Source organism: Botrytis cinerea, chromosome 8 (assembly GCF_000143535.2).
Source record: "Botrytis cinerea B05.10 chromosome 8, complete sequence".
Classification (NCBI taxonomy): Eukaryota; Fungi; Ascomycota; class Leotiomycetes; order Helotiales; family Sclerotiniaceae; genus Botrytis; species Botrytis cinerea.
The window spans coordinates 649,646-662,830 of NC_037317.1; the positions used below are offsets into that span (position 1 = coordinate 649,646).

Genomic DNA, 13,185 nt, shown 5'->3' on the forward strand with positions numbered 1-13,185 from the left:
ATAAAATGGCAATTACCACCACGACTATCACAATGATCGGTCTCCAATTCGGGCAACTTGCGTTCACATTCACATTTGTAAATCACCTCACCTTGCCTCACCCAATCCCATCCATTGAAATATCCTATTTTGACAATTTTTTTATTCTTTCATTTCATTTCATCTATCTTCCACTATGCATCGCTTGCTGTGTCGGTATCCGCTATGTTCCGCACATTCACTGGGTATGTAAAATTCCCCACCCAGTAGGTTATTCCCTCATTCACACTCTCATATTCATCGCTTGCTATGCTCGCCCAGTTCTTACGCATCCATACTATAAACATACACACGAGACCATTCCATTTCTTCCTTATCATACGCTGCTTGCCTTTCCTCGCTGGCCTCATTTACCATCCATTCATACCATCCCACCCAACCCGAATGACTTGAAAAAAAACAAAAACAAAAACAAAACCACAAACCCCACTCCCGCTGAATGCCTTGCTGACCGACCACCCCCATGTCGCCTCGCGCCATCAAAACAAGTACTTTGCATGAAGTATCGCATTTTTTGAGCTTTCCCTATGTGTATGCATGCCAATTGTATATCAAAGAACAACCCGACCAGTCGAAAACCCATTGTGCAAGTTTATGAACCCTCTGACCAAAACAATAGCAAAACTTAAAATTGAAAAGCACAGAAAGAATCGAAAACAATCCCAAACCAGAAAAAGTCGCCCGGACCGGAACCCAGAACCATATCGCTTTGCAAATGCGTAGATAGAAAACCATAACAAAGTATCCATCTGAATGAATGAGCTTTTCGAAAAAACTCTCTTTTAATTTTTCTTCTTTTCGCCTCCATTGGTTGACCACGTGTCGAAAGACATGAAGAGGAAATCTATAATAGTCGTAAAACACGCTTATTCGATAATAGCCAAGGAGATCTGATATGCAAACAAACTTTCCCTTGACCTGTCCTCCATTTTTTGTTGCAAATATCGCAAATTCATTTGCAGATGTGTGCAGCCTTTTAACTCCATTCAAGATGCGCAAGGTAAGCCGCTTGCCTTATAATACGTCCACAATTAGTTGAGAGAAGCCTTTCACTGGAACTTTGAGCACCTATCAATCCTCTAAGCAACTCTCAGCTCGGCTTTCACCTGATCAAGTAGATTGTTATCTCCAGCTACCAACAATTTACCCACCCTTACGTTCGCTTTCGTTGACAGGGAGCTTTTCGCCATGCGAATGACCACCATTAGCATTCTTAGCCTCAGCAGGAGCACGCCCCTTTTTACGCTGAGTTTGTTGCCATTTTCCAGAAGATACTCCGGGCCCACCACCCTCACTTTTAGCAGATCTAGTATGCCCATTTTGTTTCAAATTGGATGGAAATTGCTTGACCGGCTGCTCGATTCCTACTGACTGTTTTGGGATTGGCCTTGAATGATCAATTTTATTCTTTTCAATGACAGCAGGTCCATTCAACTTCAGATTCTCAAGTTTTTTATTGATGGTCGGTGAAGGTGTGTGCGTTTCGTAGACGGGTGAAAGATGCGAGAACTCATTTGAGGGGGTCTCATTATGACCGCTCGCAATGTTAAGGAGTGGGATGCCGCCATTTGGGACATTGCGGGCGAGCATATTCCTTGAATTAGGAGACAACCGTGAAAACCCATCAAGACCCTCTGCAGGTGACAATCCGTTTGTAGTGATTGATTGATGGTTATTGGTGCCATTTGGGGGAGTCGGATTAGGACTAGATCCATTAGCAACCAAAGGAGAAACCTCGCTTAGGCCACTTCGTGTAAATTTAGGTGTACGTTGCCCAGAAAGGTCTTCCCCTAATGAGATATCACTCTCAGTAAGAGAGGCTTGGGATATTGATCCAACAGACCCTCTTCCGTGGGAAATCTTATTTTCAAAGACTGGCCCTTCATTTATCGGAATAGAATTGGGGCCTGGCGCAGCAGAAGAACCGTTCACTACTAATGGACCATGGGTGTTCAAGTTACGAAGATTGGAACTTGACATCGTATGTTGACCTGGAGAAGATTGAGCCAGTGAGAAGCGTCTATCGTTACCGAGTGGAGATGGCGACCGTGAAGGATTACGCTTAATTCTGTCACGAATTGATTGTGGCAATTGATCAGTTGACAGTCGCCGTCTATTCCCAGACATGTCTCCGAACGAAGGTATTGCCAAGGGCAAATCTCTACGAGTGTACGTGTGAGTTGGCTCATTGACGTAATATCCAACATACTCCTTTGGCGTACTGAGCTCTGGTGGAGTAGTGGCCGTTCGCCTTGACTCATATCCTTGCTCAGTGGACTCGTCTGGAATGAAATTTGGGATAGGAACACCGTTGGCCTGTGGTCGCATGGGTTGGTATACCCCAAGTCCATTAGTGCCATGAGCAGGATGTCCATTTCCTTGCAACAGAAGAGGCGAAGGAGCGGTACGAGTCCCGGGTTGTGAATGTGACCTAATAGATCCATTCGATTGAGCCATGTTGGAACTCGAGCCATTTGTAACAGTGGACCGATGAATACCTCTCCTCAGCTCTGGGACAGCAGCACTCAATTGCGGTGATGAGGGATTTGTATTTGAGGTTGGATATGCATACATTGGTTGCCCATTGTATTGAAGAGGATAGAAATACATACCATCTGGTCGTATAGGCGCTGTTAGTGGCCCTTGATCAAATGAAGAAGTTCGATTTCGATCGGTGGCTTGTTGCTTGATTGGCATGCCACCGCCTTGTATGCGACCATGAGACTGTGCATACGCTTGAGCCTGAGCTTGAGCCTGAGCATGAGCCTGTTCCATATACGTTTGTTGGACCAATTGCATCCTTAGAGTGTTTTCTTGTGCCTGTAAGACCGAGTACGTGGCGTAGAGGTGGTTGTGCAATTGTGATTGCGCTTGCTGCTGGGCAGCCCATTGCTCTTGTGTAGAAACATTTGACGGTATCCCATGCTGTGGGTACATGTGGTTATCGTAATTGCTGTTTGAAGATTTGCGGCTGCCGTTGGACGAGTTGCGATTAGAATGGTTGTTACGACCGCCACGATGACCTCCTCTGCCATTTCTATGTGGCGGATGACTAGCAGTCAATGTTGGCTTTTTAGACGGGGGTGGCTTTTCCCAAACTCGCTCCTGCTCTTTTGGAAATATATATTCTTCGCAACACTCATCCAGTTTGCCGTCAGATATTAACTCGAATGCCCTCCTCATTTCCAAGTGAAGTCCACGAAAGGAGAAATCATCCGCGGTATTTCCAAGATTCCGTTCAGTATTGAAAGGTTCCTCCACGCATAACATGTTGTTCGTTGCTATTGCCCATTTCTTCTCCTCCTTCGAGATTTGCCTTCCCATCCGGACCGAAACTACCTGCTTGTCATAATCGAATTCGTGCCCGTAAAATCGAAAAAATTGAAACAAAAGTTCGCCCAAGGTTGATTTGTTCTTTTGACCAAACCCTCTCAAAGCGTCAATATCGTCTGCGAAGCTGCTTTCACCCCCTTCCTTCGTTGGTAACTTAAGGTGAGGCCGTTGATGTAGTGATGGTAACACGGGAGGCTCCCGACTCTGCAGAAAATTGATGATCATGCATATCCATGTATATGAGCTCAATGTGCCACCGACTATAAGATGTGAGCGAAAAGGGTCGTTTCAAGGAGTTCTTATTCTTACCAGCATCATTGATCGCCCTTGACTTTGTCCAATGCTTAATTATCATAGCCAAGGGCCTCACACGGGGATCAATCTCGATGTACGTTTTTATCATTCGGGTATTCTCTAGAGCCTGGGTATTGTTGACATTCATATCGCAAAGCAACTTGAGTTCCGGATCAAATATCTTGACGATCGGAACCTTAGCAGTCGATACACAAATTACCTTTTGCATACCATCTAAAAATGTCAGTTACGTTGTCGTTGGCTGGGCTCGGGACACTCACTCTTTGCGAGCAATTCCGCAATCATGCATACGCCCTCCATCACCTTCCAGTCAGTCGTTATGCAAATATCAACTAAAATTATCAGCAGAGTCTTCAGCCTTTAGCACCTATTCAACTTACCATCTGACGCATCAGTACAAAGCAAATTGCCTGATGAACCGAAAACATAAACCCGTATATCGTGCCCAGGCCATTCTTTGTTAAACATATCTTCCAGCTTCGACACCAGCCTCCTTCTTCTCTCGTCAGTTTCCGCCGTTGGCAATAAACCATCATATAACTCGCGCATATCTGTGGACAATTTTCTCTCTTCTTCATCTGACAGTTTGCTTTTCACATCAGAATCGTTCAATTGCTCCAATCGATCAGCCCCAAGACTATAAGGCATGCGCCGCCTTATGGAGGCCATGGCTGTTTCGTATTGACATCCTCTTCGTGGAGCAGGAGGTGGTCTCGAAGGTAAAGTTATATTTGATTCGGAGTATGCCGATCTAGGGGAATGGCTGCCAGGGGCATTCGGTGAAGGTTCTCTCGACTCGCCGAAGGAGAACTTCCTCGGATGCTGATGTGGTGTAGAAGGTACGGAATTCGATTCTCGAGACAATGTAGAGTTTTGATGTTGTGCAACTGGTCGTGGGGGGAGTTGAGCTGTTAACTCAAATTTCTTGCCCGGCATCGCTGTTGATGTCTCCTTCTCTGTTATGAGCGCGCGCTCGCTTTTATTAAATTTTCGTACGTCCCTATTCCCATGACCGCCCCTCGCAGCAGGTTTTGGTTTTCGTTCTGGGGTAACGCCACTGGAGCTGGATCTTTGTCCGGGCACAGCCTGAATGTGTTGTGCTGAAAGTAGTGGGGGAAGTGGTGCAGTTTGCAGTCTAGTGTTTCCGCCTGAAGAAATGAGCTTGTTGTACTGTTCAAGTTGTTGTTGGTGAAATAAGGGCTGTTGGGGGAGTAAAATGGGAATGAATTGGGTTGGAAGCTGAGGGAAACCAGGAATACTCGGCGAGGAGCTGGAATTTAAATCGGCGTGGGTGTTACGCCGCACGAGTCGCGACCACTGTGCAGATTGATATTGATATTTAGAATTACCTGTAGAAGGCTGGCCCTCCATCAAACTTATGAATTCCTTCTGTTGTGGGCGAGGGATTGTCGTTCTTCTTGACGATGTGTAGAGAATGTCTCGACTCTAAACGACAGACGGGGGAATCGAAGCAAAGACAAACGGACCTTGGTAAAAGAGTAAAGACGATGGAGGTAGCCACGCGACTATGAAAAAGGAAAGAGAATAAAAGAGGCTCCCCAACACAGGAAGTATATGTAATTGTGCTCTGGAAACAAACGTCGTGGGTGTGGTCGTAATTCGTGGATTCAAAGAAGGAGAGGTTGTCGGAGGTTGATTTTCCTTCTTTCGAGATTGCCCCCTTCTGATATTGAGTTGTGAGTGTGGTCCTATGTATTGGTCCCTCGCTATTTTTTTTAATTCCGGACCATAGAAATTCGTATCGAAATTGAAGAGTGGAGAAAAAAAGGGAACTCGTTGCTTTGGCAAAATCGAGGGTATCTTTTACGAGTTTCTGCTGTACTGTGTGCACATAAACATAAGAGGAGAATTGCGCCTCTCTGCTCTCTTTCTTGCGATTATTAGGAGAGAATGAAATTGAGCCAAAGTGGTCGTGAACGAGTGAGAAACGTAGTTTGGTTGGTAGAAAGAGAATGGGGGGGGGGGGGGGGGGGAAAGAAGATTTATTTTGGGAGGGCTTTGTTCTTCCCCAGGTGTATCACACGTCTACGCACTTTCACACAATAGAGTGTCGTTGATGCTGTCTGTACTCTATTACTTTGCTTGTATGGTATACGGACTAGGTCGTGGTAATTAAATGTACGGAGTAAAGCAGCACTTTGGGGGGCGTGGATGTGGTATGGACGTGTGTATTGGACTTTCCTCGATTCACACAGGAACGCTAAGCATGGTTATAGTCCCAGCAACGCAACAACAGGGTGAGGTGAGAGGCAAGAGGCAAGAGGCTGGAGGTTAGAGTCAGAAGTAGGAGGTAATCAAGAAGGGGAGGTCAAGAAGACGGACGAAAAGGAAGTAAATTGCTGCTTGACAGAAGAGAATTGCACTTTCCCTCATTCTCACTCAATATTCTCCTATCTCAACGGTCCCATATGATTCGCAACTACCTAGGTAGGCATAGGTAGGTCGGCAGGTAAACGCAGATGCTAGTTCGAACTGTATGGGATTGGTACTGATAGTGGCTTCATAAATAGAAATTATAATTGGAGAATCGAACTGGAAAACTCAAGAATTGAACGCCCAGGACCATTTTTTGGAGTTGCTATTCGTAGTATTGGAGGGAATGGCAAGCAACGGAGTGTGCCTACTTTTGTTCATATATTCATATTCATGTGTACAATCAATCCTCCATCCATTTCACACTTCCCTCACCCCTCTTTCATTATACGGACAATTCTCAGATTATTCAATGGCCTACCCACCTGCGACTTTATTACTTGTGCGAGTATCCATCTCAAGAAGTGCGTGATCAGCCATCTTAGGATTTGCTCATCAAACTACTCCTTGACTCCTGGTGAATTTGTTTAGAATACAACATGCGGTCGATCTAGCTGCAATTCCATGGACTTACTGGTCGTGCCTATGAGAGAACCTTGAGAGTCCCATGTGTGTGTATATATGATACGAGTACTAACAGTGGCCAAGTCCTCTCTACTCTCCTCTTGTTCCAAGTCCGCACGCAAACTTTACTTTTTGGCTCTATCCCTCGTGTCAGTAATCACTTCGGAAAATATAAATCCATTTCCTTTGTGAGCCTATTCCTTTCGCCCAACCGTCTAGCCATTCACATCTCATGCCATACCGAGTGTGACTGTGTGACCTCAATATAGTATGTGCCCACCCAAGTTGCATCACAAATCCCCAGTCGAGCATGGAATATCTCCGCATATTTAGATTTGGGCACAAAGAAGTTTCCCAGCCGTTCCAAGCTTTCTTCTTCGCTGGTACAATGCACTTTCATAGAGCACAGAATCACCACGGAGGCCAGGCAATTGGGGGAAAATGGTCATGAGTTTCAGCCCTGGAGAGAGTCTCATTCCTTTGAGGGGCAAGTGTATCTTCAGCTCCTGTATCTAAAAGCTTCGTCACAATTCCCCATCTCGTAGAATCTTCGACGTGACCGTGGCCCCTTGTACTGGTTATCCATGTGCATCCAATCCAGTGTGTGGTGTGGATTGCATAACGGGACAGTTTTAGGTCCTAGTCCGGTGCAGCGCAGCGCAGTGCAGTGAGCCTGTGCCTGTGCCTGTGCCTGTGGCATTCTTGCGCTGTGCGGGTACTTGTATGTACGATGCTGATCTTCGGAATCCTCATATCATCCATTTCATACTCTGTGCTCCTCCCTCTACGCCATCGCCAATCTGACACGAGGCGACATTTACAGCTTACCAGAAATGCAGCCCAGAATGAAGCCACGAAGCATATTCAAGTGGGTGGTAGGGAAACGTACAGAGCAGAGGGAGTCCAATACAATAGTACAAACACGGTCTGACCAAATCTATGTACACACATACGGAGCATGCAAGCTTTTGTGAACTGAGCTAGCCCCAAATCCAAGACGTTTTGTTTCCTTCTCGAATCGTTCATTCTAAAAAGAACCCCGCCTGCAGGGCTCAACCACAATCCTTAATACACCAAAGTCAAATTCCTATGTCTGAGACGAAGGGGTTCAAGCTTCGACCCTTCTACAGTCTAGTCTCTGAATCGTTCTTCGGCACCCCGATTCCTCGATTCGATCTATTGGTCTATGTTTCTCCCAAGGAATCACTTCACGAATGGATATCTATCCATAGATTATAACCACCCAGGAACTTGAGGTTGTTCATTAAATTGCCAGGATCCAGTAGGAACCGCCAAATCTCAATATCCATCTCAATATCACAGATGGTTCACTTGCTTACCCCTTAAATCCGCGACCAAACCTTGTGGACCTTGGCGAGCTCTGGAATAATCCAAAAGGCAAAGAAGAAACATGAGCATCAGGTTGATGAGCAGGTAGACGGTGTGTGTGCCTGGAACAGCATCTTCACTCAAGTAAACAGCTACTCTAGAAACGCAAAAGAAAGGAACAGGAAGAATTTCTCTGCAAGTCTCTGAATCAGACGATCCTGCGAAAGTGTATTTCCGGTTAATTGAGGTTGAGGGGTTCATCAGGGTCCTCCTCCTGTCGGTTTCTCCTTAAATGTCCAAGATTCCAGAATCCTTCCGACCGATACGATTGATCCAATATCCGACGTCTTCCCAGAGAACATTCATTGTTCCTCTCTCTCCGTGATCAACGCGCCGCCATGAATGAATCAATAATCAATCCTGCCATGCACTTCCCCCGATCCACCAATTCCACGAAAGAGAAACGTGGGGAAAGGCGGCACACCATTGCCATTCTTCCACATTTTCTCCCACTTACCAATTAATTCCATTGATGCATTCTTCATTTCTTCCTTTCCATCTGGATATCAGTGACATGTATTCTCCCTGCATTCGGCAATTTCGTCTCGTCGCCCTGCTGAACCGCTGAACCGCTGAGCCGCTGAGGTGTGAAGGGATCGGCAAGGACCTTGAGGTTCTGTCGTGTTTTGAGTTTTGGGGGTTGGGGGGTTGGGGGGTTGAAGAATCTTAGGGATCTTCCGCGGTACATAGATTTCATTTTCCCGACCGATCCCTTTTTGGGCTTTCTCTGCAATGGCAAATGCATCCACAGCCACCGCCACATCCACACCCACATCCGCATTCGCACCCTTTTCCTCGCCAACCTCAAAGTGCCGACATGTGCTAATGTCGATGTAGGGAAGCGCGATTCAAGATATCGACAAAGTAAGGTTGCCGGAGACTTTCTGTGACGTGCACTCAAGAGATTCCTCCAAAATGATATTAGCACTACGCTGCAACCTCTCAGACGACAGTCTTTAATTTTAATAGCTTTGAATCTAGAATTACTGTATGGTCATCATCTTCCTTTGGCTGTTCCGCACCATGCCACACCTCATTCTCATGTTCATTCTCATGTTCATTCTCGGTCGCTCTCCTCTTCGTCTTTTCCCTTGTCAGCGAAACAAAGACTCGGTTTATCCACTCTGTCCCATCCCGCCCGGTATCGTACCACTTATTGAATCATGCCAGGCGCCAGGGCACATTCAAAACAGTGTCTGCTCTGCCCAACTTCCAAATCATGAAGTCATCTTCTTGGCGCTTTGGGGGACTTTCTTTCTTTTTCTTTCCTCCCTCCTCCCTCCTCGCTGCTTACTGCTTACTGCTCGCTGCTCACTAATCCGCCTTTCTTGAATCTCGATCACGATTGCTTCTCCACCAGCCAATTTTTACTCCATAGTGCATCTCGATTTGTACGTCCGATGGCCCTTGGCATCCACATCATGAGGTAACATCTTCTCTCCAGCATCGCGCCTTGAATTGTCTAGAAGCCTCTTAGATCCGTCAGCTCAAGTCCTTCGTACACATGTCACATGGGGCTCGCCTACTCTTCCGCCTTAATTGCGGAGCCCAACTCCCTCTACGCTGTGCGCGCGAAGGACTCGTATAACAAAGCACCAACGCAACTCTGGTCTGGAACTCTTTTCGCCAGTCACCAGTGACAATTGAAGAAGGAAAAGAAAGGCATCAAGTTGTCCGCTTTGTTCGTCCCAGCACAGCTGTTCTTTCATTTCCATCCACTCTTACACATTCCACCCACAATCAGCATCATTGGATCGCTGTTCCCTTGTCCACGCTCCGAAAGACTCAGACTCACTCCCCGACATAAGGCTATTCCCAAGAAGCACCAACACCAACCCACTTAACCTTACTGCGACTCGATGATTCAATCATCTTTCGAAAAAATCCCTAAACTCCGAACTAAATCCTCTACCCGGCCCTTCCGCACTTTCCATCTCGTCGCTAAAAGGCCCTTTGTACCAAACCAAAATTCACAAGCAAGAAAATTCTTGACACTCTAACCCTCTAAACGCCTAGTACTCATCATCTAGCACCTGTCCAGAACCGCCTCGTCACATCCAATCGGCACACACTCCCGGGTGTTTATTGTAGATCTAGATAGAAAGCACCTGGTATCCATATCCTCCCGTCTTTGCCTCTAGGGCTTGAGGACTGGATGGAGGACGTCATTGGAAACCCGAATTAAGGTTTGAGAACTTATGCACCATTAGAAATCAACATCCAGCGTGTCGTATCGTACGTGCACACGATGATAGATTGATCCATCAATACTTGCACACAATCGCAGCATATATATTTCCGTGTCCTCTTCCTTTCTCTCATCATACCTTCTCGTCTGACCACCATCGATCTCATTATCGCCGTCTTCACCCAAACTCCCCTGGCACGCACAAACCGCAAAGCCGCAGAAATCCCAGCACCTACCCACCAGGTACCTAACAGCACATTCCCAGACCGGCTATCAACACAACCGGCATCCGTCTAGCCCAACTCCAACCCCTCACAGCTGTCTTTCGCTCTCGGAATCCACGGAAGTGTCACTTGTGTCCATTCTCCATTGCCAACCCATTTCAAAGCAGACAGACAAACAAGCCAAACCACATCTATTAAAAAGCAAAGAAGAGAAAGAAACTTATTTCCTTACTTACTACTACCTACACACTCTCCCAATTTCTTCATCTATTCATCCTCGCATTGCCACCATAAATCTGCAATAAATTACATAAATTACAAGAAATATAAATAAATTATCCAAAGCAATCGCTGTATTCTCTTATATCCGCTCTATCTCCTCATTACATATCTCACATCCAAGTATCGAATCAACTTGGAGGAAAAAGAAAGGAAAAAACAAAAACAAAAAAAGCGCCAGCCTGCGTGAAAACGGACTCTTGCATTTCTGATTTCGATTCTTCCCTTCGCAGAGGGGAAAGTGTGAGTCTGAGCATTGCATCGCTTTTCTTTGTTGTGTATCTGGAGATACATAGATAGGTATATATACTGAGCTACATACGTATATCCTTTACACATATATATACGACTACGACTACTACTCCTACCACCACCACCAAAGTAAATCTTCTTTGGCTAACGGCTTGGGATTGAGGTTCCTTCACATTTACATTGTTCTCTTCGAGATCGTTTCTGCAGTGCATTGGGAACGAAATCGATCTCGACATCAAATTCCGAATTGGGATTGAAATTGCAATTGAAACCGGATTGGGGATTTGGGGGATTGGGGAATTCGATTTTCTCGTCGACGGTATCGGCTGGGGATATCTTTATACTTTATTCTTATTTTTCTATTTCTGTTTTATTTGTTCATCGATTTATATATACCAGCAATGACACGATTACTATCAAGGTATGGATAATCTTTTCCTTTACCTTCCCTACTTCCCTGCTTTCCTCAACTCTAATGCATACTCCACCCCCCGCTCTAAATCTCTCCCATATCTAACACCCCTCAGGAGTTCTCTCACCTCATCCCGCTCCACGACCCTCCTAATCGCTTTCCTCTCTCTAACATCCAACACCCTCTCTTCCATCTTCTTCCACCAACTTCCCGACGAGCCATTCCACCTCGCCGTTAACTATGGATTGTATCTACATTTTGCAAATGTCATGAGTGTTTTTGGGGTCATTGGGGCTTTGAGGGTATGTATATTTCTTTCCACCTTTCTTCCTTATGCCTGGCCCGAATTTCCCTTTTTGAATTTCGAGAATCGATATCGAGATCTCTGGATATATTAAAGAATTATAAGAAAGAAAAATAAATTAACAACCCTCTCAGAAACACTCCCTCTCCATCCTCTGTTTCTCAAACTATCTCCTCCTCGACACGCTCCTCAGCGCCATCCCCCGTCTCCTCCTCCTAACTCTCCTCTCCAATTCCTCTTCTATCCTTTGCACGCCCTCCTCAACCACCTCTCTTGATTTCGCCACCGTCACCCAACCTCCACCCCTGTCGCAAGATTCGCAAGAAATAAGTCTCGCTTCCTACAGCATCTCTACCAGTATCCCCGCATCGTCGCATATGGCTTCGTTTGCGGATTTTGTCGGCAACACCGGAGGGGATGATGGATGGACCGAAAGTGGATGTAAGAGGATTATTACGTTGGGATATATAACGTTGATTGCGGGGGTGATGGTAGCCATGGGACTGCAGGTTTTGGGCGCGCTTTGTGTGAGAGATTACGCGAGGGTGTTGTTTGTGAATGAGGAGATGAGGAGTGATGGTGGAGAGTGGGAAAGGGAGATGGGGGATAGGGAAAGGGAAAGAGGGGACGTAGAGAGGGGGGAGAAGGTGAAGGTGGTGGAGAGGGAGGGGTTTAGACCACTCTTGGTATTGGAAAGGGAGAGGGGCGAAGACTTTAGGAGGATGACGCCGATTGTGGAGGAGAGGGAATACTTTTAAATGATGAAAGTGATTGAGGAAGTAGTGGCGGCAGGAGACGATGAGACGAGAATCTCTATTTACATACCCAAGGGGTACATCACCCGAGGATATGAATCATGCAGTCAAACGAGACAGGAAGACATGAACCCGAAATAGTGAAATTGTATTTTACGAAAGAAAGTAGAAGAAGCCTGCAGATGACGAACGACACACGAAGCGAGCTTTGGATTGCCATGATTGGGCCTGTATATATCATTGGAGGAAAACATATAGCATATAGCACGCATGAAAACACGAAGTATGAATATGGGGAGGGGATAGGGCGCTCATTTAGATACCATTATATTACTACCGTTACCATTGGGGAAGAAAGAAAGAAAGAAGAATAAGCGTAATAATGAATTAAGAATATGTACATGTATACATGGAAATTTTGTTTGCTACATGATATAAGTGAAGTTGTTGGATGGATAAAGAGTTCGTGTGTTTGGTTGAGTAATGAAATGAAATGAATTCAGTGTTTTTGTTGGAGGTTGGGACTTTGATGGGTAAATGTGTGTAAAAAATCGAATCATATCATGATGAGAGATGGAGATGGAGATGGGTACGTGCGTGCTCTTCCGCCTCCCCCCCTCCCCCCAAAACAAAACAAAACTGCCGGTCGTTTAGAACGGATGTAACTTAAGTATCTACCTGATTAATGAATGGTATTGATGGTTAATGTGATGAATGATATATACCTCTGTATCCTTGCTGGGCAATTGCTTGTTAGACTTTGATTTATCTCATCGATTTTTTTGAGGGGGGATGGT

At 45.7% G+C, this 13,185-nt stretch overlaps 2 protein-coding genes across 4 annotated transcripts; one reads left to right on the top strand and one right to left on the bottom strand.

Annotated features, from left to right (window-relative positions):
- Window positions 1–58: 58 nt before the first annotated feature.
- BCIN_08g01710 (hypothetical protein) lies at window positions 59–5,637 on the bottom strand. Of its 3 annotated transcripts, none has more exons than XM_024694419.1 (5): window positions 5,175–5,637; window positions 4,068–4,835; window positions 3,948–4,019; window positions 3,682–3,900; window positions 59–3,632 (listed from the first exon to the last, which is right to left on the bottom strand). In XM_024694419.1, exons 2-5 carry the CDS (start codon window positions 4,621–4,623, stop codon window positions 1,183–1,185), a joined length of 3,297 nt encoding a protein of 1,098 aa, XP_024550207.1. In that variant the 5' UTR covers window positions 4,624–4,835; window positions 5,175–5,637; the 3' UTR covers window positions 59–1,182. The 3 variants fall into 3 exon arrangements, with proteins under 3 accessions (XP_024550207.1, XP_024550208.1, XP_024550206.1); XM_024694418.1 differs by having other exon boundaries at window positions 5,037–5,637; XM_024694417.1 differs by having other exon boundaries at window positions 4,068–5,637.
- Window positions 5,638–10,050: 4,413 nt separating this feature from the next.
- Window positions 10,051–12,798, top strand: BCIN_08g01720 (hypothetical protein). Its single transcript, XM_001553419.2, has 3 exons — window positions 10,051–11,338; window positions 11,445–11,631; window positions 11,768–12,798. Exons 1-3 carry the CDS (start codon window positions 11,319–11,321, stop codon window positions 12,389–12,391), a joined length of 831 nt encoding a protein of 276 aa, XP_001553469.1. The 5' UTR covers window positions 10,051–11,318; the 3' UTR covers window positions 12,392–12,798.
- The last annotated feature ends 387 nt before the right edge of the window (window positions 12,799–13,185 follow it).